The sequence below is a fragment of the Dasypus novemcinctus genome, chromosome 11 (genome assembly GCF_030445035.2).
Source record: "Dasypus novemcinctus isolate mDasNov1 chromosome 11, mDasNov1.1.hap2, whole genome shotgun sequence".
Classification (NCBI taxonomy): domain Eukaryota; kingdom Metazoa; phylum Chordata; class Mammalia; order Cingulata; family Dasypodidae; genus Dasypus; species Dasypus novemcinctus.
This window is the reverse complement of record NC_080683.1, coordinates 98,878,952-98,906,075: the sequence shown is the minus strand read 5'-3', so window position 1 is coordinate 98,906,075 and position 27,124 is coordinate 98,878,952. Positions and strand designations below refer to the sequence as shown.

Genomic DNA, 27,124 nt, shown 5'->3' with positions numbered 1-27,124 from the left:
TTCAAAGGTGCAGTTTTTGAAAAGCGTGTTATTTCTCTTTGATTTGCATTTTTATGTGTTGAACACTAATTTTCCTTGATGAATTATATGCTTAAAATATACTTGGATGTGGGGAAAAGAGTTTCACTCAGTTGATACAGGTCATAGTTAATTTCCTAAATATAACTAGGGAATAATTTAAAAGGTGACTAAAACTTACTATATGTTTAGGCATATTAGTTACTCTACAGATATACCCTTTTCAGTAAAATATATGTTGTAAATTAATTGTTATCCACCCACTTATATCTGTTCCTGGGATAATATATATACAAACAGTAGCTTTATCTAACCAGCCTAGAAAACCATGATTTTGTCACTTCTAAGCCAGATAGGATAGGGTTACTTTTGATCTGGTTGCCTTGAACAGATATTTCAATTTCATAGTATATAAACACATAATGTGTGCTGGTTTTGAAAAGGACACAAGCCATGCCTTGATCCTGGTCTTGGAGTCTATGTGACTCTTTTCTCTATATGTGAATAATAATGATAAGGTATTATAGCCTAATGAGTGGTAATTTTCTTTCTGTATTGAAATCATTTAGCAAATTCTAAAGTAATCCCTAGAGGATCTAAAGATAACAGATGATACTTTTCCAGTTTTATATTGAATAGGTTCTCAGTGAAGCTATTAAAATTTAAATCAGAAAATGTTGTTATGAATACCAAAATGGCATGTGTTTTGAACTGGATCCCCTTAGAGCACAACTGTGAAGAAGTTCAGGTAACTTTTATCTATGAGTTAGTGATTGAAAGATGCATAAGTACATATTTCTCTTGACCTTTAATATCCTAATTATTCTCTTGTTTGTTTCAGCTTTAGTAGAATTACTTGAAAAATTTGTGTTTCATCTCTCTGAAAGCCCATCTGAATGCTACTTCCCCTCAGTGGAGTATACAGGTACATTTTTAACAACTATGAATTTTGAAAAATACTCAATATGCAAGCAGATAATATTTCATCGAGTGTGTAACTAGGTTACAAATATGCACAAGTTTTCTGTATCCTAAAAATATCTCCCTTGTACCATATATGTTTCAGTTGTCACTTAGTCTCCTTTCTGTACAAGTGTCTGGGTTCCCTCATAACTGATTCCTTCTCAAGCTCTTTTTTTCTGTCTATCCATTCAAAGTTGTTTTTCCTTAAAGCTATATTCTCCACTCTTCTGATTTTATTCAGTATTCCCTAGTGTTTTCATCTGCTCATACTGGTTTAACCAGTTTGAGTTTAACTTTCAAATTTACGTCTTCCACTTAAAGATCTTTTATAAGTTTCATTCTCATATTTCTAGCTACCTAATAGGTAAACACACCTGACTGTGACACAGAACCCCTCAAACTCAAAATGCCCAAATTGTCCATCATACATTATTTTTTTTAAATATTTATTTTATTCACTCATTCCTACCCACCCCCTTGTTGTTTGTGCTCTCTGTATGCTCATCTCTTTAGAGGTACCAGGAACCGAACTTGGGACCTCCCATGTGGGAAAGAGGAGCTCAATCACTTGAGCCACCTCAGCTCCCTAGTTTGTTGTGTCTTTCATTGTTTTTGCTCTTTGTGTCTCTTTGTTGCATCATCTTGTTGTGTCAGCTTGCTGTGCCTGCCCTTCATGCCAATTTGCCTTCTCCAGGAACCAAACCCAGGACCTCCCTTGTGGTAGGCGGGAGCTCAGTTGCTTGAGCCACATCCTCTTCCCCTTGTCTATCTTGGTTGGCAGTATAATCCACTACTGTCATCCAAACTGGAAAACTATGAAGCATCTGTAACTTTTTGTAATTCCACATTTCCCTCCCAATAACCAAATTACATTAATTCTCTGTTCTTAATATATCTCAAATGTATCTACTTATATCCATCTCTACTCTTCTTTATGTTAGGTAGTTATTTTAGGCTACCGTCACCTTTTGCCTAAAATATTACAACAGCTTCCTAATATGGTTTCTCTTGTTAATCTGGTTCCTTTTCAGTTGTAGTCTCTATACTGCTCTCAAAATGACCTTTGAAATGCAAATCTGACTCACAGGTTCCTCTACCCCTTAGAAGCTCAGCACTGACCACTACATAAAGTCTAAGCTTCTTAACTTTGTATACTAGACTTTACATTACCCTGCCTTTTCCTTCCTCTGTAGCATCATCCTTTTCCCCTCCATGCCATACATTTATTTTCAAGTACCCTAAACTATTTGCAGCACTGCCTCCCCCACTTCCCCCACATTCATTTATTCAACAAATAGATATCCCCCTATTATGTACTAGCAATTTGATAAGCACTAGGGCACAGCAGTGAACAAAAGCAAAAATTTTAAATCTTGCCCTCATGGAGCTTACCTTCAGATGGGAAGACACAATAAGGAAATAAATCAGTAAAAGATTCAGTATGTTAAATGGTATGATAACAAATGAGGAAAAATATGCAGCATGGAAGAGGGGACTAGGGAATGCTCATCAGGGGTGAGGGTTGCAGTATTAAATAGTAGTTCACATAAAATTTTACTGACAAGGTTATTTTTGAGCAAAGACCAGCAGGAGAATAGGGAGCAAGATTAATAGGGACTTGTAGGGGAAGAGAATTTCAATAAGTCACTGACAAGGATACTAGTATGGTTGACATGGAATAAGGGGAAGAATTATTGGTGTTGAAGACAGAGGAAAGGGCAATTTGGGTCTGGACAGTCACTGTAGGGTTTTTAACATAGAAGTGACATGCTCTAATTGACATTTTTAAGAGATCACTATAGGGGAGTGGATATAGCTCAAGTGGTTAAGTGTATCCCATGTACAGGGTCCTGGGTTCAATCCCTGGAATTGCCTAAAAAAGAAAAGAAAAACATCACTACGGCTGCTGGGTTGAGAAAGGACTGAAGGAGGACAAAGGGCTGAAACAGGAAAACAAGCTAGGAGATTCACAGAGATAAACATGAAAGATGGTGTTGACTTTGATGAAGGATATCATCAGAAGACATGGTGGTAAGTGCTTTGATTCTGTTGTATTTTGAAAACAGGACCAACAAAATTGGGTAACAGATGTAATATGGGATGTAAGGGAAAGGGAGAAATTAAGGAAGATCTTAAGCTATTGGTCTGAAACTTAGGAAGGCTGAAATTATATCCTGAGATGGAGAATGGGGGATGAATAGGTTTGAGGGGGTAGATTAGGAGCTTGCTTCTACCTATGTTATGTTTTGGATACTTGTTAGACATCAAAGTAGATATGCTTTGTAGATGATGGATATATGAATCTTGAGTATAGGGGAAAGGTATGGACTGAAATTATAAATTACTAAATCATCAGCTTGGTTTATAAAGCTAGCAACACATTTCATCATCATGTCTTTCTCATATTCTGACATACCATTACTGCATTGTCAAATTCTGGCTTAATGTCTAATTCTTCATGTAATCACAAACTCCTATAAGGTAGTTTCCATGTCTTACCCATCCGTGTATTCTCTGCACCTAGAATATACAGGATCAATAAAGACTGTCAAATAAAAGAAAGAAATAATGAATAAAAGATTAAAGGAAGTTATTTTTAAGTTAATTGACAGAGTAAATCATTAAAGAGTTCTGGACAGAAGCTTTACTTAATTCATCTGTATCTTAGTAAGATTTTTTTCAATAACAATGTAAAGGAAAATTGTAGTATAAACTGAAATTTTCCAGTACTTTGGGGAAAATGAACAAGGAGATAGTGAAGAAAGCAGAAGTGTCATAGAGTCATAATAGATCAAGGGTAATTTCTTCTCTTCACCATAATGGTGATGTGATTTTACTATTTACTGAAGAAAGCACCATTCAAATTTGTGTTATTTATTCATGCTAGACACTATATAAATCTTCATAAAAAGAAAAAGAAAAAAGTAAATATTATTACACATGGTTCCAGTCTGGCCCAGCCTATCTTTCTAGCCTCATTGCCCATCACTGCTTAAATGTGTCCTGTACATTCACTTCAGTGAACTTTTGCTCCTGTTGTTCCTTCTGGATGGTCTTTTCCCCCTTCATGATAACCATGCAATAATGTCCAACTCAACTGTGAAGTTTCAGCTAGAATGTCACCTTACCTCCTTACTCCTAACCAGGAGAACATCCTCCTCTGTGCTCCTCCTATTGCATTTTCTCTAAAATGTCATTTTGGTGTTTATTATATTGTCTATGGTTAATTTAAATTATCCCATTAGATTTCAAACTTCTTTATATCTTTAATATGGCATTTGATATATGCTTGTTGAATTAAGTATATATGCATATACACAAGTATCTATAGTCATACATTTTTTTATAACAATTCTAAATATGTTGATTTTTATAAATACATATATGGACATATATATATTCATACATAGTGAAGTCTACTGTGACATGGGGAAGGGATAAAAGAAAATATTTTAAAATAACACATAGATGAGAGGAAAATACAGGATAGCATTTATCAAAAATGAAGGTAGGACGCGGACTTGGCCCAGTGGTTAGGGCATCTGTCTACCACATGGGAGGTCCTCGGTTCAAACCCCGGGCCTCCTTGACCCGTATGGAGCTGGCCCATGTGCAGTGCTGATGCGCACAAGGAGTGCCATGCCACGTAGGGGTGTCCCCCGCATAGGGAAGTCCCACGCGCAAGGAGTGCACCCCTTAAGGAGAGCCACCCAGCGTGAAAGAAAGTGCAGCCTGCCCAAGAATGGTGCTGCACACATGGAGAGCTGACACAACATAACACACCAAAAAGAAACACAGATTCCCATGCCACTGACAACAACAGAAGCGGACAAAGAAAAACACACAGCAAATGGATACAGAGAACAGACAACTGGGGGGAGGGGGCAAGAGGAAAGAAATAAATAAAAATAAATCTTAAAAAAAAAAAAATGAAGGTAGGTGAAGGGAACTGATATCTTTTGAGCGTCTCCTCTGAATCAGGTAGTGTGCTGCAGCACTTAATATATTTTGCATCATTCAAACCTGTACTCACTCTCTAAAATGGACATCATCAGGCCTTTTAAAATGAGGAAACTGAGGAACAGGGAAGAAAGCAAAGAAATTGTGAAGAGAATTTTGAAGAAAAACATTTATGAAGGAAATTATAACTTCATGAGTGTACCTGAAAATGTATGTGAAAAACATACAGGGATTAATGATCTCATCTGTGAGTAAGGGAAAAGAGAAAGTAAATGAGTGACATGGTAATCATGAAGACTTGAATGGCCAGAGTGGGTATCTCTAAAGGCTTAACTATTTAATAATCTCCAAGTTCTTCAACTCTCTTTAGAATGTTGTTCTACACGGTCATATTTTCTGTAGATAATGCAAAATTAAAATTACATGATCTAAACTCTCAACAAGACTGATTTTTCAGTGTGCCCTCTGTTAAGTTATGCCAAGAAAGATCTCAGATGTTGCCTTTTTAAAATGTATTATCTGGGCTGTTAAACCCTGAATGTGAATTCAAATTCCCTAAAGCCTCCAGTTAAAAAACAAGAATTTTAGAGTACCAGAAAATACAGTGAATTTCCGTTGATGGATTGTTTAATATTTATTAATGCAGTATGTTGAGTTTGTTGCTAATACAGTTTTCTTCCCAAGGCTTTTGGTATCCTCATTCTTTATTATTTATTTTTTGGCTGGTTGAGCAATGGTTTACTATTATGAAATTTCTCTCTATTTACTTCAAATAAAAACCGTGTTTTGGTATAAAAGATGTTTCAAAGCAAATGCTGGATAGAATAGTCAGTGTTTTTTCTTGTTTTTTTGAAATGAGAAATTGATTGTCTTTATAAAAATGACAGCTTTCTAAACCCTAAGGTAACTGAAATTACAATAACACAATCATCCATCTGTTATCTCCCTCTGGATTTCAATCCATTATAAAATTTGCAAATCTGGAAAAATAAGATTAGTTTGGCTGTTTATCCCCTTAAAGAAAGAAGGAAAGAACAAATAGATAAAAGTTCTGCACATTTGCAGTTAGCAAATCTGTACAGATATCTTTCCAAAACTTCATAGACATTAACTTTTTGTTGGCTCAATTCCCTAGAATGAACTGGGGGTTTTTCCTATGCTGTAATTTCTTTCTTTGAAATGACAAATTAAGGCCTTTCAGAGTAGTAGATAATTTAATTTTATCCCTTTTCTCTTCACAATGCTAGTTAATCAAAAGGTTGAAAAAATCAGAAAATTTAGCATATTTCATCTTTTGACTATTAAAATATATTTTTGCTCTTTAATATATACATTTAAACATCTTTTATACTTTGGATATTTTGCAAATATGCCCTTCTCTTTTCTAACTTATATTAATTGAGTATGTTTGTGAGTAAAGCACAATGCTAGATAATTCCAAAGAGATATATAATATGAAACTGTTTTCAAGGACTAGAAATAGAGCATGTACTTAATGTGATTAAGTACATGGTGGCATATAGGAAGGTAGAAAGTAAAGAAATGAAAGGAAACTTAAATTTTTTGGGTGGCTACTTTGTTTCAGGCAATGTGCAAGGACCTTTAAAGTGCTATTTGAATTGAATTATTGTCACATTAGGGTTTTTTCCTAAGTGCTGGTGTCCAGTGGAAAGGATGATCAATGTGGACTGGTGCCATCATGAAAGATAAGACAAGGAAGTGATATTTGAGTAGGCGGAATGGCACTTGTGCTGCCTCATGGGACAGTTAGAGCTAAAAGAAACAGGAGGAGATGGGAAGAATCTTCCAGGCAAGGGTAATTGCACAGCCAAAAACTTGGAAAGAGAAATGTCTTTATCTCTAATGTTGACGATACCAATTAGGAGGCTCAGCCTCTTATGGTAGCTTGATCACAAGGTTTGAATTTCATGGCAGTAAAAACTGCATAAAATGGATAGATATAACCACATATTAAAAAAGAAGCAACAGTACTTGCAGATGACTTTGAGAAAGGAAGGATTTCTATGGGCAGTAAGAATTCTCTAACTGTATAACAGCCAGGCTTCAGGATAGTCAGTGAACAGCCAAGCAGTAACTGCTTCTCCAACCGTGGATTTGTCCTTCAGTGGAGAAATTCTTTACTCCTCTGAAAATTTATTTTTTTTCCACACCATTAGCCAGGAACCAGGCAGAATAAATTTAATTTCTTGTACTGCTGCTCTATGTGCAAACTTTGCAAACCAAAAATAGACAATGTAGTAGCAGAGTGAATGATTTCAGTCTACATATAAGTAAATTTTTAAACTCATTTTGTCTTGAGATTATTTATAATTCAAATAGTTATTTCAAATAACTAATTAAATATTAATGCTATCTTAGTTCAGTTTAAGCCTTGTTAGATAAGTGGGGTTTTTAAGATGGTACACTATCATTTGGTTGACCTTTGTTCAACAAGTTACTTTATTATGCTTTTCACAGTCACCCTGGAGGGCAGTTATATATCTTCCATTTGTTATTTGATTTCAATGTGCAGAAAATATTTTTAAGTCCATATCTATTTCCTTCTTTACCTTGCTGCTAGTTTGATATTTAAAGCCCTGTTGCTTTTGCTACCATCAGATGTTCGTTCATTCATTCTTTTGCTCAATCAGTCACACTTTTCAATAAATAAGTGGTTATCAGCCATTGGTTACAATTCCTATACATCAGAATTTCCTGAAGACATCCATTTTTTATCATTGAATTTTCTTTGTTGATTTTATCCTTTCAATCTTGTTTTATTTTGAAGATTTGAATTCCTATATCACAAGTTTCACTTAGTCCAGGTTTTATGTAACAAAAAATTATTTCACTAAACCTTTTTGGTTCAGGATCCATTTGTATTTGCCAAGCTGTCATACTGTATATTATGTACAAGTTTAAAATGTGAAGCCTATTTACTGCCTTCATATATCATCTATGATACATGCCTTTTTGAGGGTTTAACTTATATTTTTATTAAAATGAAATTTGTGCAGTGGGGTATCATTGTCCAGTTGTAACTATATCTAAATTTCACTTCTTTTCCTCTACATATGGGTCTAAACTATTCTGTATAAGAAATAAACTGTGAATGTCTTTAAAATTTACACATGACTGGATATGCACCCCAGCAATCTGAGTCAGTAATCTGTAATAGAGTCTGTTCATCTTTACTTTTATAAAGCCTCTGAGAGTATTTTTGATGTACAGCTATAGTAGGGAACTATTTCTGCTAAATATGCATAGCTGAGTTTTTGCTCTGAAAATACAGACTCAAACTTTTAGAGAGGGCCTAGACCTTGGGAATTACCCTTAAACAAAGTTAAAGTATTCATCACAGACCTTGCAGCTAAACTACTCCTGAAGGACTCCTTTCTTCCACAGGGGGGAGCTAAGAAAGCCTGATTATCAATATAGCACTTAGTGGCACCGTGCCCGTGGGCAACTACTCTCATCTTGCTCTTTATTCCATTCGCCACTGGTGGTCAGTGTCTTTTCCTGTCTTTCTCTGATCCATTGAATACGTGATATTGGGTAATCCCCATTCCTAGGGCCTGTATCCACCCCCTGCACATTTGAGGTGAAAAGTATATCACTTCAAGCACACATATTAATAAAGGTAAATATTTTATTTCTCATGCATAATATTCCAATTTTATATGTACTAGAATTATTATAAGTGTTATCTTATAATCTAACGAATTATTCTAACAATAATTTAGGAAAAATCATGCATCATTATATCACATTATAATACTTACTAAGAGACAGTCTGTTCCATGGTTGTTGGAATAAATTAAATCAGAATTTTTATGTTGATTTTCTTGAAACTATTTAAATTATGCAAAATCAGTCAATGTCACCAACACCACAGCACTAAAGTATTGTATATTTAAACTTGGAAAACTCAGATGTAATCCAACATAAGATATAGGACCACCTGAGAGCAGATTCAGGTACTGAAACAAAAGAGCCTCATGGTCAGTACCCACATGAATTTAATCAGATTATGTTGTAGTGGACAGATAAAGCTGTGTTTACTCATGACTGAGTAAAATAAATGCTCTTGATAAGGCCAGAAACTTTATATTGTGATTAATAAATGATAATGGATAGTTTTAAAAATTGACCATAATTTCGTGAGACTGGAAATAGTTTATGTTTTTGATACCAAGTAACAGTAATCCAGATAAAACTTTCTCTTTTTTTCTAAGCAGCAAAAGAGCCAGAATCATTGACTCATCTAAATCTGGTAACGCTGTCCCTAGAAATTTGTATCCTTTCTCTACCTCCCTCACTATATTTGAGTCATTCTTTTGTACTTGAGACCAGGTGTACTTCGTAGCCCTGTAAATTATGGGAGAAAAAAATCCCATTCTCATGCCAGTTTGAAAATCTTGGAATGACATTGTATAGTCCCCCTTGTTTAACCTGTTGCTAGGGGATAAGGGTATCTTACCTGGAGGAGTATGCAACTGGAGTCCTTCACTAGGAATAGAGATATATTTTTTAGCACAGTAAGAGTTAGAAATAACCAGGAACTCTAAGCTGTGTAAATTGTTGTCATTATAGCCAAAACATAAAAATATTGCTAAGATTGCATCCCAATCTAAATAAGTAAATCTCAGATTTTGCTTATCAAGGAATTAACCAAAAACTTATGTTTTTGTTTATTTTTTTCTTAAGAGAATTGCCACCCTACATAGGTTGAACAACCTTCCCAGTTGCCTGGGATTGTGAGGAGTTTCTGGGATGTGGAACTTTTAGTGCTGAAACCAGGATAGTCCCAGACAAACCAGGATGAGCTGGTTACCTCAGCTAAAAAGATGAATTATTGCTGGGCAGAAGAGTAGATGTTTGATCCTTTCTTCTTTCATATTTCTGCAGATCCAACGTCTATTCCTATTTTAAGGTTCCGCTTAAATGCTACTTCTTCCTATCTAGGTTTAAATAATCTCTCCCTTTTCTGCATTCACATAACATTTATCTATACCACTCTTATTCCACTTGGGACTTAAAACACCTGTATCAGAGTTATCTATATGTGCATTTTATCTCTGACACTACATGGTAAGTCTTTAGGGCATGATGTATGTTTAACCTTTAAGCCCCCAGAGCTTCTAAACACAGTGTTTCACATTTACTATATCAGGAAGGATTTGTTGAATTCAATGAATGAGTCCACAAGAGAAGTAAATTATATTGATAGTATAAAGCGCATCACTTGCATTGGGTTGGGGGGGGGCGGTGACCAAGCACAAAAAATACTGATGCAGTATTCAGAAAACCTAACTTCTGGACCTTTCTTCTGCTATATAGCTACGTGATTTTAGACAGTTCCCTTATTGTATATGTGTATGTGTGTGTATGTATGCAGTTTCTTTAGCCAAAAATAAAAACTTCAACTAGATACTCAGTGCTATATAGGGATGTTTCTGAGTATTCAGTTAGCTGGTTCATCCAATTTTTTCAAGGACTAATCCACACTTTCATCCTCCTCTGCCACCTTCTGTACAACACAATCCTTTCTTCACTTTTGCCAGATTATCACAACTCCTACTTCCCAAAGAAATTCTGACCAGCAGGAAGGAAAGAACTTCACTCTACCTTCATACATTGTTATCCATTATAAGTACAGTGCTGATTTTTCCTTCAAGTTTTACACATGAGTGTCAGGAATGAATGAACAAACATTCTTGTATATATTTGTAATTCAAAATCTTATATATGTATTGCTTCATGAAAGTATAATATTTCTATACCACTTTTTGAGTTAACAGTTTTTGTGTTCTGAGAGTCCAGTAAAGTAGATTTTTGTAAAGCTGCTATTACTTGTTTTATATTTAATATGCTTTAAATGCTTTCAATAGGAGAAAATTAACTGTAAAAAGTTTCCTGTTAATTCCTTTTAAAAATATCATTGATAGCTCTTCTAAAAACAAATTCATCAGTGTTTTCAAAATTCACATAAAATTATGCAAATATATTGCCTTTATCAAGTTTCAATTAAACTGTGTTTATTCAGACTTTTATACATTTTTATAACCCAGTTTTCTATTGTTTTTAGCTACTGATGCAAATTTGAAGAGTGAAAGTCTTTCATCTGTGCAGCAGCTTGGCATTAAAATGACTGTCAGGTATATTACAGGAAAAAATCTTCCTTGTGTATTTCTAGCATTTGTTTTATCTGCCTGATATATGCTTAATAGTATTTAATTTAACAACCAACTATTTTGTAAACTCTAAATGCCAAGTTTATCTTTCAGTAAATAACTTGGTTTTTGAAGATATTGGGACATGATTAAATTACCTCTGCAGATAAATCAGTTACGGTTCATTATTATTCCAGAGGCTAATTACAATATATTTCAGCCTGTATGACTATCAAGTTTTTTCCAAAAATAACATTATAAAAGTTAGCATATTGGTAGCACAATCACACCATTTTCTAAAAAATGAATAGTTCTAGTTGTCACACTATGGTGATGAGTATAGAAGTATCTTAAATATAGATGCAACAGTTAAAGTTACAGAATGAAAATTACTCTAATTTTAATTTTTAATATTCAAACTAATTTTCAGAAGGACTGAGCAAGGTAAAAAACTGTGGACTAGGAGTTAAGAACTGAGTTTTTCAATCCTCTGTTTCTTCCTTGGTAATGGGATTCTGGGCAATCCTATTCTACTTACAGAGTCATCTACTTACAGATTCTCCATAGAAATAGAGTATAAAAAAAGATTCATATAAAACTGCTAAAAAGAGCGTTTTAATAAATTCATAGCATTGTGATGAAAATGATATTCTAGCTCTCACATCTGTAAAACAGATTATCTTTTGTTTGTTTTTTTAAAAATATTTATTTACCCCCACCCCCCAGTTGTCTGCTCTCTGTGTCCATTCGCTGTGTGTTCTTCTGTGACTGCTTCTGTCCTTATCAGCTGCACCAGGAATCCACGTTTCCTTTTGTTGCGTCATCTTGCTGTGTCAGCTCTCTGTGTGTGCGGTGCCATTCTTGGGCAGGCTGAACTTTCTTTCACGCAGGGCAGCTCTCTTTAGGGACTCCTTGCGCGTGGGGCTCCCATATGCAGTCTTAAGGCAGAATTCCTTGTCATCTCCAAATTCTTGCTGATAAGACCTGAAACAGATTGGGTGAGGGTGACCCACGTTATGGAGGGTAGTCTCCTTTACTTAAAGTCAACTGATTATAGATGCTAATCCATCTACAAAATACTGCCACAGTAACAAGTTGTCCGGTGTTTGACCAACCAACTGGGCACCATAACCTAGCCAAGTTAACTCGTAAATTAGCCATCACATTCATCTAGATGATGTGAAGTGAGTTGCTACATAGTGTGTCATAGGAACACATGTTCAGGTACAAAAGATACATTCAGCAAATGACCACTTTATCACTTACCACAGCGCAAAGGGCCCTGAAAAGCAGGGGAAGACATCCATTGTGCCCTGTCTCCTGGGGAGGCCAACTGCTCATTCAGGTCACGGTTGGTGAATAACAGTTCCACATAACTCACTTCCTGTTGGAGAAGAGACAAATTGTGCTGCCAAGGGTGGGGTATTTATATGATCCAGGGAGATGGGGACTGCCACTGAGAGTTCTTGCCCTGATAAGCAGCTGGGATTGCTTGTTCCTGGTTTCTAGGTTTAAAGTCTGGTTGGCCCTTTTCACTAGACCTAACATCTCCTGCAGACTGCAGAACAGAAACAGACTGAAACAACTGCACCTAATAGAAAAGGGTGGGGAGGGCCCTGGGCAATGGCTAGGAGATAGCTGCTAAGCATGTATTTGTGATTCCCCAGCAGGAGGTATCTAAGTTTTATTCTCTCATTACTGCTTTGTCTGTCTTTAAAGTCATCTGTACTTACTGTATGAATGCTAAAAGTCCAAATATATCATAACTATCAGAAGTATATTTTGAGGGTTCCTCAATCTTCCCTCAATCTTTAGCTTACTATGCTTCAAGTAGAAATTTGAAAATTTAAAACTTTGAGATCCCAAGTGAAATATACTTGAATAGATTTCAAATAAATGAATTTGCAATGCAGGGCCTGATAATTTTCATTTTATATGTTTTGTGGGCTTTTAATGTAGGTATGGAAAGTTCCTAAACCTGTTAAAAGATGGTGCAGAAAATGATCTTACTTTGGTTTTAAAGCACTGTGAGAGATTCCTGAAAGGGCAGCAAGTTCCTGTAAAATCTTCTCTTCATATCCTTTTTGAGTAGGTTCATATTGTTGAACTTCCTTCATATATTTTTCATAATTCTTTGGTAGGACACGTTAACATATTATATTAAAATAATTCTTTGGCTTATATTAGTAATTTATTTGTTATGATATATCCTTATAGTATAGTATTTTATTCTGTATTTAAAATATGCGCTTTAAAAATTAGATCTTAATTATTAGTAGTCTTTTTTTTAAGTCAGCCAAGGGTTTTGATGAATTTATTGTTCCTAAAATGTAGTCAGTTAAAAAGTAAATGTTGTACACCAATGAAATATATATTGTCATGTTGACTTATATATTAAAAAATGGCCTGTTTTTGGACTAGTAAATGAGCACTGTAGAACACAGATGAATCTTAAATAATTAAAATCATTAGAATATATTTTCAGATATAACTTAAAAAGTTTTGAACAAGGTTTAGAAAATCTAGAATAAAAGTAACACTACACACTAATTTATTATTTTTTTGAAATTATTTTTCAGAAATGGGGTTTGACATGGAAAAAATGTATATGAGCTATTTGTGTTACTGAATTCTAAAAATGTGTGCTTATTTTAATGTTTGATTCTGCTAGTTATTGAGCAGAAAACCACAAATATAGAAAGGATGATGATACTGTTTGTGTTAAAGATTTAAACAGGTGCATTCTCACAAAGTGAGTAGTTTTCTTCCAGGTGCTAGTGGCATTAGCCTGCATGAGATGTGTGAAAAAAGAAAAAAGAAAAAAAAAACAGTACATTAAAATAACTACTAGATATATGATGCATTTTTCATTAATAATAGCTTCGTTTTAGTTCAATGGCTTGTAAATTGGTTGCAAGACAAAATGAGGACTGAGTATCATTTGTCTCTTTCCTGATAGAGATCCTGGAAATGAATATTTATGGAGTTCTTTTATTTTGTCTTGAAAGAGAAAATATTGTGAAAGTTCCTTAACTATATTTTTCAGTCTGTCTGCAGGGAAATTATGCTGGCCATGACTGGTTTGTGTCTTCCCTGTTCATGATAATGTTGGGGGACAAAGAGAAAACATTCCAGTTTCTTCAGCAGTTCTCCAGGCTTCTGACTTCTGCTTTCCTTTGGGTACCAAGACTACATATTTCTGTAAGACTTTTTAGTCCATTTTTAAAGGAGAGTTTGAAACTTTAAGGAAGGTTATATTTAAATTTCCTGATATTTTATTATTTTATTTGTAGAGCGCACTGTAATAATTTATATTCATTTTGTAACTGAATGCTTTTGACTATCTCATTCTATTTGAAAATAAAGATTTAGTATTTTCTCCAATACTTGGTGTCTTACCTAATGGTAACTGAATGAAATGATATAATGGTATTAGAAGCATTATTAAAATTTAAACTTCTATATGTAAAAAGAGAACTATTGAATGGATATTTTTTATTATGGCTTTGTTAGAATCTCTTGATGTTTATAATTACAATATAAGAAAAAATTTTAAGTGGCACTCATATTCTGTAGAGGGAAAAAAGACTCATAATTTGGAGATCTATGCTGAGTATTGATCAATGTACTATAAGATATTTTAAAAGATTTTACTAGTCATGAAATATCAGTGATTAGGTTAGGGTTAAGTATATCCCACAATTAATTTATTAATGTTTGTTTATTTTGTTTATTTATTTATTACATTTTTGTTAAGATCTCAAACTTCAGGAAACTGCCTGTTATATAAGCTATGATAATGCTCCCCAAACCTTTCCTATGACGTTTCACACATGGGCAGTGAAATCACATGTCACACAAGAATAAGCTAAGGGAATTGGAAAGTGTTTATTTGGAGTTACTTGAAAACCTTTATTACAGGTTCTTTAAAGTATATAATTATAATAAGGAAAATAAAAGCAAAGCATCAAGGAATATAATAAATATTGAAATTCTGTAATTTTATGCTTGAAATAGCTCAGTGCAATTCTGCATAAAACTTTCCAGTTTTTTTCTTCACCATATTGAGAAATTTTGTTCACATGAACAGGAGGAAGGAAATGTCATAGGACTATGCATTGGTTTTTTCCTTCAATCAATTTAACTATTTTCTTGCTGTTAACTAGAATTTGAATAAATCTGTCCCTTTAAATTATACTTCACTTTTAAAATCTTATAGCTCTTCCTCTCTTCCATTTACAAATGTAATGATGAGGATTCTTTTTGGTAAGGGGTAAGGATTTTGAATACAATCATACATTTTCATGTCATGTATTTGAAAGTAATGATATCTACACTCCTCTAGACTTGACAATCCTACCTTATGTCCAGATTAGGTTACTCTCTAAATATCAAGTGAATCAGTTTTAACCATAATTTTCCAAAAATGCATTTCTTCTTTGAATCTGTATACTTTTCAAAGCATATTATTTTGTCTCTTAATTTTTATGTTCTATCAGAACATAATTCTGTTTCAGAAATTTAGCCAAAAACTGTCCTGCATTAAATCTGCAGAGAAATATTTATTTAAATTTTTAAAAATTATTTTAGCTCAAACTTTAAAAAAAAATTCATTATAAACTTTACTTTTAGAGAAGTTTTAGATTATGGAAAAGTTACATCAAAAGTATACAGGATTCCCATATAACCTCCCACACCCTCAGGTACATTTTCCTCTTTTATTCACATCTAACATTAATGAGGTAAGTTTGTTACAATTGATGCTCCTAATTGAAGTATTTCTCCTAATCAAGGTCTATAGTTTATGGTTTATACTTAATGTTGAAAATTTTTATCAGTTTTGACAAACGTATAATGTCATGTATCCGTCATTGCAGTTACATACAGAACAATTCCAGTGCCCTAAAAATGTCATGTTCCACCTATTCATCCCTCTCCCCACCCTCTGAACCTCTGGTTACCACTATCTTTATATCAATGTTGCAGATTCTTCCACATAATAATACCTACAATAACAATAAATCCACATTGGTCCATGGTTACCCTTTCTCTGCTTATGTTTTTTCAGCACTCAATCTTGAGGAATTTGGGATATGTCTATTATGACTACTTTGGATTGAGAGGGGGCTTAGATATTATGAAGTAGATAGAAAGGACTCATTTGATAAGACTCCGCCTGAGAGCCCAAAATAACAGCAAAGCTGATGTGTTCTGATAGCATTCTCCCCGTAAAACTGAAAACAAGCAGGACTCTAGCAGCTTGGATTTTAGTAGATTTTTTTTTTTGAGTTACCAGGAATGGGGATTGAATCCATGACCTCATATGTAGTTCCTCAAAAATCAGAGTTTGGCTAATAACAAAGTCATTAATAAAATGATAAACTAAAAAAGATCAAGAAGTCGATTATTTCCATGTAGGAATACCTAATATCAAATGATAATGATAATAAAAGTAGTAATCATATATCCCTTCTCTATTAATAAAAAACATGAAAAAGGAGATCAAATTACAATAAAATGAAAACTATTTTACATGTGCATGCAAACAAAGCTCAATTGATGACAAATCAGGCTAATATAATACTCAAAGTGGCATGTTCAGCAGGAAGACCTGGGCCATTTACTTTGTAAGATAGTCAATACAGAATCCTCTTATTCCTCATAAAATAATAAATACTTAGTTTGGATTTATAGAGATTACAATTCTGATAGAATTCAAATATAATTTTAAATTTAAATTCCAAAATTTACAACCATCAGCATGAAATGGAATACTTATAACCCATTTACAGGGCATCTTATTATAGTTGAGTTGTAGCAGTTATTTTTTTTCTGAATATTAAGCCCTTGTTAGATATATGGTTCTTTATTTTCTACCATTCTTTAGGTTGTCTTTTCATTTTCTCGATATTGTCCTTTCATATATGTTTTAAATTTTGACAAGTTCATTTTATTTGTTTTTTCTTTTGTTGCTTGTGCTTTTCATGTCATATCTAAGAAATTGCTACCAAATTGAAGGTTATGAAGTTTCCTCCTATGTTTTCTTCCAGTAGTTTTAGTGTCAATCTTACGTTTCAGTCCTTGATCCATTTAGAATTAATTTTATGAGGCAGGAGTCTGTATTGGTTATCCAAAGGGGTGCTGATGCAAAATACCAGAAATCTGTTGGCTTTTATAAATGGTATTTACTTAGGGTAGAAGTTTACAGTTACCAGGTACCAAGCATAAGGTTTGGTAAGGTTCCCTTACCAAAGTCTGTTGCCACGTATTGGAGCAAGATGGCTTCTGAGGACGTCTGCCAAGGGTTCAGGCTTCCTGGCTTGCTCTCTTCCAGGGGCCTATTTCTCTCCAGGCTCAGCTGCTCTGCTCTGTCCAAAAGGCCAGCAATAGTCTATTAGCTAAACAGCTCGTCTCTCTTTCTGGGGCCTCTGCTGTGTCTAACGGAGCCTTCTCTCCTTCCTCACATATCTGTTTCTCTGTGTGTTTACTTCTGGGGCTCCAAGATCAAAACTCTTAACTAACTCATCTGCCTTGTCATTTTCTCTGTGAGTCCCCAACCACGAAGGGGGTGGGGACTCAATGTCTTACTGAGATGGCCCAATCAAAACCTTAATCATAATTTAATGAAGTGAGAGTGAAACCCTTGAATCCAATACAATCTAATGTACCCAGAGGAACAGACCAATTTACAAACATAATCCAATATTTATTTTTGGAATTCATAAATAATACCAAACTGCTACAGAGTCCAACCTCATTCTTTTGCAAGTGGTTATCCAGTTTTCCTGACACCATTTTTCATAAAACTGTTGTCACAAGACTACTCTTTCCCTAGTTAATGTATGTGTCAAAAATCGGTTGACCTTAGATCTGTAGCTTTATTTCTGAACTCACAATTCTATTCCATTTTTCTATATATCTGCCTTTATGCCCGTACCAGACTGTTTTGATTACTGTAACTTCTGCAGTAAGTTTTGAAATTGGGAAGTGTGAGCCCTGTAACTTTGTTCTTCCTTTGCATTATTGATTTTTTTTGAGGTCCTTTGGATTCCATATGAAATTGAGGATTGACTTTTCCATTTTTACAAAAGCTGCTGGGATTTCAATAGGCATTGCATTGAATCTGTAGATGGCTTTGGGTATTATTGGCATCTTAATACTTCATGCATTTCATGAAAACAGGATATCTTTCCATTTATTTAGGTTTTTTCTTTCTTTCAGCAGTGTTTTATAGATTTCAGTGTACAAGTCCTACACTTCCTTGATTAAATTTATTGATAGATATTTTATAATTTTATGAGCTATTGTGAATGAGATTAATTTCCATTTCGGAATATTCTTTATTGGTGTATATAAACACAACTGATTATTGCATGTTAATCTTGTAGCCTGAAACTATCCTCAATTTGTTCATCTATTCTAGTAGTTTTCTACAACATAAAGACAAATATAGCCCAACTAAAAAATGGGTAGGGAAGCAGACTTGGCCCAATGGTTAGGGCATCTGCCCTATCATGGGAGGTCTGCGGTTCAAACCCCAGGCCTCCTTGACCTGTGTGGAGCTGGCCCATGCGCCGTGCTGATGAGCTAAAGGAGTGCCATGCCACGCAGGGGTGTCCCCCGTAGGGGAGTCCCATGCACAAAGAGTGTGCCCTGTAAGAAGAGCTGCCCAGTGGGAAAGAAAGTGCAGCCTGCCCAGGAATGGTGCCACACACACACAGCTGACACAACAAGATGACGCAACAAAAAGAAACACAGATTCCCGGTGCAGCTAATAAGGATAGAAGTGGTCACAGAAGAACACATAGCAAATGGACACAGAGAGCAGACAATGCGGGGGGGGGGGGGGGGGGAGGGGAGAGAAATAAATTTAAAAAAAAAAGGGTAAATGTTGTGCATAGACATTTTTTTAAATAAGATATACTCGTGACCAGTAAGCACATGAAAAGATGCTCAGCATCATTGGTCATCAGGGAAATGCAAATAATCAAAACCACAATGGTGTATCACTTCACACCCACTAGGATGACTATTTGAAAAACAAAGTAATAAATGTTGGCTTGGATGTAGAGAAATAGGAACCCTTATACATTGCCATGGCACGGAAGAATGGTGCAGCCACTCTGGAAATTAGTTTGGCAGTTCCTAAGAAAGTTGAAGATAGAATTACCTGACCTGGAAGCTGACTTCTTGCTATATGCCCAAAAGATTGAAAGCAGGTACTTAAACAGATATTTATCCACCAAGCTTGACATTATTCACAATAACCAAAGGGTGGATGCAACCCAAGTGTCCATCAATGGATGAATGGTTAAACAAAATGTGGTATAGCCATATAATGGAATATTATTCAGCCATAATAAGGAATGAATTTCTGATGCATGCTACAACATTGATACACCTTGAAAATATCAGGCTGAGGGAAATTAGCCAAAATAAAAAAGACTAATATTGTATGAAATACCTAGAAGAAGCAAACTGCTTAGAGATAGATAGTGGTTTATAGGTTATCAGGGTCTGTGCAGAGGGGTGGAAAGGAAGTTGAATGGGTGAATAGCTTCTGTTTGAGGTGATGCATAGGAGAAATGAAAATGAGTGTAGGTAGAACAATATTGTGAACATAATGCTCCTGAATTGTATACTTGATGTGGTTAAGTGGAAATTCTGTGCTGTATATTTGTTACAAAAAAGAGTTTCGTTTTTGTTTTTTAAAAGTCATCTGACTAATCACTTTGTAGGGAGAGTATAAAACCCTATCCCTTTCTTGTATATGACATTAAATCTTACTCATATGTGAAGATTCTATTTTCTTATTTTTTTTCCTGAGAGGAGAGAGGTTTATGTTTTCTAAAATTAAATTATAGGTTCCCAGTTTTGAAAAAGATCTCCAAAGTTTTTTAATCACCTCTGACATGATACATTCAATGCATGAGTTGACTACAGATTGCCAGTATAGCATGGAGGTTGCCATAGATGGGACACTGGACTGGACTGGATTGGAATGGATTGGAGAGTTTCAAATCTTTCTAATAGGGTCTTTCATTTCCATGCCAACATAGAACTAGATTTTTCTTAGTGTCAGGAATAAAGTGACTCTTCTAAACTACATGAAGTGGAAGAAAAATATATAAGACTCCTATGTTTCAGTTTTAAGCAAATATCTTTCCTTTTAAATCACTAAAGCAGTGATTTCGAAGCAGCAATTCAAAGCAAAGGAAAAAGATTTAGATAAATATTTATTTTAAATTAGGTGCATATTGATTAATTGTCAATTTCTCTCTTTTATGCAGCGATACCTACCTATGGACACTCTAGAATCTGGCATCCATCCGATATATTTTTGCAGTGCTCACTATATTGAAATGCTACTAAAGGCTGAGGTGCCACTTGTGTTTTCAGCTTTCCACATGTCTGGTTTTGCACCATCACAGGTAATTCACAGGGAAAAGCGTTTCTTCAACTCTCAAATCTCAGTGTATTTAAAGAAAGTTACATTCTCATTAAATATAAGAGGTACAATTTAATTAATAAAATATTTTTTTAAGTATCCATATCTTTTCTGCTTGTTTAAAACCCCAAAATGGGATTTTTACCCCAGTCCTATTATAATATAGTTTTCCTTTATAGATTATCCTTGGTAGTCACAAATTTCAAGTTTTAGCCATTCCATGGCATAGACTCTCTGAAAGTCCATGATATGTAGGATTTTTAATGAGGATAATAATACCTGCCTCATATAGCTAATGTAAGGAGTAAGTAGCATAGGTCAATAATTCTTATCAACACCTTGCTAGTGTTCAAAGAAAGACAAAATTTACCAAAAGAATTTCAGTGTAAAATCATTATGTATGGACATTTTTAAGGTAACTTATGTGGGAGTCTGGAAAGGTCTAATGCTGTATCCAGGGCCTGGAGTTATGTAGCACACAACCTTTGTGGTGATATGCACCAAACATAGACATCTCTCTCATGTGCAGAGCCCATCCTTCATTTGTGGAGGTATGGATTGTTACTTCACTATGTTATAATCAGGCTAGAATTCATATTTTGGAGCTTAAAACTTTCTCTGATTTTTGAATTAAACTGTTAGGTCAGAGTCCCAGAAGTTAAAAATATTTAATCAAAAGACCGAACAATTTTAAGTCTCCTGATGCATATTTTCAAATTGCTTTGATTTTACTCCCCTACCAGAAATGAAAAGAGTATCAATTCTTCAGGACTGGGTATTTGGCTTTTTCAAAATTAATCACTAATTTAAAAGGTGAAAATTGTTTCTTTTCTTTTGGTAAATTTTGTCTTTCTTTAAATACTAGCAAGGTTAAATATGTCCATAATTTTGTTTACTAGTTGAAGTCTCTTCTTAAATGTTTATCCACCTATTTTAATGTTTCTTACTGATTTCCCTATGTTCACAAAAGTAGCTCCTGCTATCCAAATCTCTTTGATTCCTGAGGTATATATATGTTACTGATTGTACCTTTATAATATGTCTTAATGTTAGTTAAGAGTGTATCTGTCATTACTTCCCTCTCCCCACAAAAAGTCATTTTAGATATTTTTACCTATCGATTCCTTCAGGTGCACTTTAAGATAATTTTGCATTTTTCAAATTGAGAATTTGAATTTAGGTGAAATTTAGATTGCTATTATGTTTAACTATAAATTACTTTGATAAATTTATATACTTTCTATATTCCATCTTCTCATCTAGAAACATAGAAAGTTTTTTCCATTTATGGTAAATTTCTCATTATAGATATTGTTAATGTGGCTTGAAATATCTTTTCAATTTTATTTTCTTTTTAGTTGTTGGTAAAGTCATTCATTCATTATATATAGGCATTTTTTCCTAGACTTGTGGTCATTTTCTTTTTTCTTTCAACTTCCTAATCATTAGATTTTTAATGATTTTTGTTAAATTATCTAGTTATTACAGAATAATTCTATGTACTAATGGCTTACTTGTTTTGGACTTGACTGAAATCATCCAGCATTTCACCAACAAGTAGTAGCTGTTTATTGGAGCAAATTCTTCCATGTCATGCCATGGGAGAATCCTTCTCTTCTTGTTTTAGAAAGTGTTAGTTTTTGGCTTTTGTTTCCTTTCTTTTAATCAGATGAGAATGTTGAATTTTGTCAAGTGATTTTTTTTTGAGGTTTCAGGGGCGGGGGATTGAACCCAGGACCTGGTATGTGGGAAGCCAGTGCTCAACTACTGAGCCACATCAGCTTTCCTGAGCCGATTTTATCATTTGTTTTGCTTGTTTGTTTTTGCATTTTCAGGAGGCACCCGGAAACAAACCCCGGACCTCCTGTGTGGGAGTCGGGTGCTCAACTGCTTAAGCCTCATCTGCTCCCTGTCAGGTGCTTTTTTAATTAAGATTATCTTGATCTTGAAGCTTATCTTATCCATTATGTGACATACTGATGGATTTCTTCATGCAAACTATTCTTCCATTTCCTTGGATTTGTCCTTCTGGAAATATTTTCCTCTTAATTACGCAGTATTTCTTTTTGACATAATGATATAAGCTTCCATAATTATTTTGAAGAGACCTCATATCATTTATTCCTTTTACTAATATCAGGTTACTATGTTGCCACCAGTAATAGCCAATTGTGTTTTATATTTCCAGAAATTAATAAGAAGTCTCAATATAGCAAGGAATTGCATGCAGTGAACAGAAAATGCTTCCTCAGCCAATTCTACCTCTTACTCTATGTAGCCGAAACATTTCTGAGAACTTTTAATCACAAAATTTCTGATTCTAGCTAAAATCATTGTTTGAATATTTATTGTAAGCCCAGTAATCCATTTTTTCTATTCTCAAAAAATCCAGGCCAGGGAAAAACAGTGTATCCTGAATTCCTTTTGACCATTCTTGTCTTGATTAGTACAATATATTTTCTTTAACACTCTCAATCATTTATGAATCCCTAACATGTATCCTTAAAAGGGACTAACAAAAACTATTGGAAGAACATGTAATGCCAGGCTCCACTGCAACAATTAATGATTAAAAGGAAAAATATTGTAATTATATGTACCAATTGGAAAATGTATACAAGTAGCAAATTTATTTAATGAAAACCAAAGGAATTATTTCTGAATAATATCATTTTTCTTAAACTTTCTAATGTAGAAATGCCTTTTTAATGGCTCCATATTAGAGCTAGAAACCATTTTGTGCCTTAAGAAGTATATATCATTGCTCTGCTGATGTTTTTGCCATTTTATTGCTAATTATAAAATATGAAAACCTATTTTAAGTTACTAAATAGGTATATTTGTTAAGTAGTTATTTGAACAAAAAATTATTTTAAGACTTATTCATTTTGATCTTAATTAGGGACTGTGCTTTCTAAAGTTGCATATTTTTAGACACTGAGGGATTGGTTTATTAGTGAAGGATTTGTGAGCATGCTGTTAAATGAAATATACTGATCTTTAGCATAAAAATAATAAGGCTTAACAAGAATATACAAAAGTTAGGTTAGAAATGCATAATTGTTGATTAGAGTTTAAGAATAACTGAGATTGGAAAGAAAATAGAAATTCAAGTGTGTATTCTATCTTTTTAAATGAACAACAAAATGATAAAATTCTAATGAACTTGTTCATCAGTTTTTTCCCTCTGTTAAAAAACTTTCTTTAATATATTTTGTCTACTCTTCTGACTTTAGAAGTACCAGGTATTTTTGATGATTCATCTTTTGAAATTCCATGAGGTCATCATCATATGAATATAACTGATTATTGTACTGTTTTGGCAAATGCAATAACATGGATAATCCTCTGCATATATTCTAGAAAACTCTGTTTGGTTTTTCTCACTTTTGGCTTTATTTTCCCATTACAAAAGCAATTTAAAGAAACTTTTCATCATTTCATGTTTTGTGTGATAGTGCTTTTTGAAAATATAAAATTATAGAAATTGCAAAGCATCAAGGCAGGAATACCTACCTCTTGGTTATAGTCACATGTATAAATGTATATGTCCCCAGGCTTCCCCTTTTCCTTATGTCACTCAAGCTATTTCTTCTACTTAAAATGATACCCTCTTCCTCCTTTGCCCCATCTTACTTATCCTTTAACTCCTGTCCAAATGTAATATTAACTTTCCAGGTCATGTATAAGTTCATGATTCTGCTCCGAGTTTTTATATTCTTTACCTCTCTTTTAATTGGAATATATATCCTGCTTTGAAGGATAGTTATTTGTGTCCTTTACCTTTCTCTTACTAATTTTTAAGTTCTCTAAAGGTCTGGAAATGTGTGCCTGACTTATCTTTGGATCCTTTGAGTGCATGACATCGTATCTTGCCTAGAAGTGTGTAAAAATAATATCTTATGTTTATAACAACTTTTTGAAATTTAAAAAGTATATTTTGCTGTCATTTTATTTCAAATTTTAACTTTATTCCCATAAAAGATGGAAAATTCAGTATCAGTAAAGTGAGTTGACTTACTGAGGTTCCCCAAATAGTAATGAAATTACTTGACACCCCATTTTTAAATTCTGAAATTAGTTTTCTTTCCTACTTTATTAATACTCTTTCTATGGTGAGTGCAAATAAAATAAGGCCAGAGGGTTTTTTAAAAAGTGCCCATTCCAGAAAAAAAAAAAAAGAATATCTGCAACTGCAAGCAAGATAGTTTCATCTAACTGTCCCATGTAATCTAAGCCCCCTCTCAATCACACAGAGTGGGCATCGCCATCCTAAAATCCTCAAGACTGAGGAATGAACAAACATAAGGAGCAAATGTAACTATGGACTAAGCAGACTTATAATTACCTAGCAATGGAAGAATTTGTAAAATTGATATAAAGGCAGAGGCCACCAGAGTTCTAAAGATGGGGGAGGGAAGAATAGGTGTAACATGGGGGCATTTAGGGGACATTGGAGTTGTCCTGCGTGACATTGCAATGACGGATACAGTCCATTATACATTTTGTCAAAACCTATATAATTGTGCAGAGCAGAGTGTAAACTATAATGTAAACTATAGACCATGGTTAGCAGCAGTGCTTCAATATGTGTTCATCAATTGTAACATGTACCACACTAATGAAAGATGTTGTTAATGGGGAGGGTGAGGGAGGGTTGCGGGTGGGGTATATGGAAATTCCCCCTCTTTTTTTTTTTTTTTGAGGTACTGGGGGGCCAAGGACTGAATTCGGGCCTTCATATGTCAGAAGCCAGCACTCAACCACTGAACCACATTGGCTTCCTTCAGTTGATTTTCTCCTTTTTTTTTTTTTTAGTTTTTGTTTTTGTTTTTCAGGAGGACCTGAGAACTGAACCTGGGACCTCCCGTGTAGGAGGCAGGTGCTTAACCATTTGAGCCACATCCACTACCATGATGTAACATTTATGCAATCTAAAGTATCTAAAAAAAATTTTTTCAGTATCTTTGAATCATAAAGTATGATCATTTAAAAGTCACAGCTCTTTTGATTTAATCAGATATTCATAAGTAATAATTTTAACCAAAAATTTTTTGTGACTTAATTCTTATGGAATTCTTTGAAGATTTTAAAAATCTAGATACAAGTGAGAATAATTTACCTCAGATCAAATAATTATATATATTTCAGTGTTGCATCTTAATGGCTATGAGGTATCTTAAGCCTGAACCTAAGTAAGATTGAGGAGAAAAGTTTCCTAGAAAAGCTATGGAATATTTTGATGCATATTGTACATGTGATTTTCCTTCTTTATAAGCCTTAAAAGCTACTTAAATGTTTTAAAGTGTAATTAGTTCTTAGAAACATAATTTCTAAGAACTAATAAAAGGACCATAAAAGCAAACATAATTCAGTAGTCATTTTTACTCCCTAAACCATTTCATAAATTACTGATTAAAATATTTTTTCAATCATATAAGGACTCAGCTCATTTGTTTTGAAAATATAATATTACATTTTTGAGATTTGTTTAAAGGAACTTGGCAGTTCCCTAGGCCCAGAATTCCCCTTTATAGAAATCTGTCCCAGAAATATATTGGTAAAAATTTGAAAATGCATATGTACATTTATTTTTATAGCACTATTTGTAATATCAAAGGACTGGAACCAATGCATATGTCTGTGAGTTGGGTGTGGTTGAATAAAACTGTGCCGTATTCAGAGTGTGATTTATATGTGGTTATAAAAATGAATAATATCTTTATGTTCTATTTTTATTTTTTTTATTTTTGGAGGTACCAGCTCAAGCACTGAGCTATACCCACTCCACTCTTTTTACTATTATGAAGTGATATACAGGATTGTTTAAGTGAAACCAAGGTGAGAAAAGGAATATTTATTAAGAGAATAAAAAGACAAGTCACAGACTGAGAGAGAATATTTATAAAATATATATCTTGTATCCAAAATATGTAAAGAACTCCTAGCAGTCAACAATAAGAAAACAATCCAATTTAAAAATGGACAGATGATCTAAGCAGTCACCTCATTAAAGAATATATACAGATGGCAAATAGCTTATGAAAATATCTGAAAAGATCACATATCATTAAGGAATTGCAGATTAAAACAACGAGATATACTACATGTCTTATTAGAATGGCTAAAATCTAAAGTACTCAAATGCTGGCAAGGATGTAGAGCAACAGGGACTCTCATTGCTGGTGGGAATGCAAACTGGTACAGTCACTTTAGAAAACAGTTTGGTAGTTTCCATTTATTTATTTATTTAGTTAGTTATTTTATTTATTTATTCATTCATTCATTCATTCATTCATTCATTCCCCCCCCATTCTCTGTTCTCTGTGTCCATTTGCTGCGTCGTCATCTTTGTCCACTTCTGTTGTCAGTGCCACGGGAATCTGTATTTCTCTTTGTTGCATCATCTTGTTGGGTCAGCTCTCTGTGTGTGCGGCGCCATTCCTGGGCAGGCTGCACTTTCTTTCGCGCTGGGTGGCTCTCCTTATGGGGCACACTCCTTGTGCGTAGGGCTCCCCTACGTGGGGGACACCCCTGCATGGCACAGCACTCCTTGCGTGCA

At 34.2% G+C, this 27,124-nt stretch overlaps 1 protein-coding gene across 2 annotated transcripts in view; it reads left to right on the top strand.

Moving 5' to 3' along the window:
- TBC1D32 (TBC1 domain family member 32) overlaps window positions 1–27,124 on the top strand; it is a 251,432-nt gene that overhangs the window by 211,331 nt on the left and 12,977 nt on the right. Inside the window, exons 28-32 of one of the 2 annotated variants that reach the window (XM_058307341.2) lie at window positions 860–943; window positions 11,030–11,099; window positions 13,074–13,189; window positions 14,161–14,315; window positions 20,405–20,545. In XM_058307341.2, coding sequence (XP_058163324.1) covers window positions 860–943; window positions 11,030–11,099; window positions 13,074–13,189; window positions 14,161–14,315; window positions 20,405–20,545 — 566 coding nt within the window. Of the gene's footprint in view, window positions 1–859; window positions 944–11,029; window positions 11,100–13,073; window positions 13,236–14,160; window positions 14,316–20,404; window positions 20,546–27,124 lie in introns of those variants that run through there. The other variant, XM_058307340.2, reaches the window with a different exon arrangement.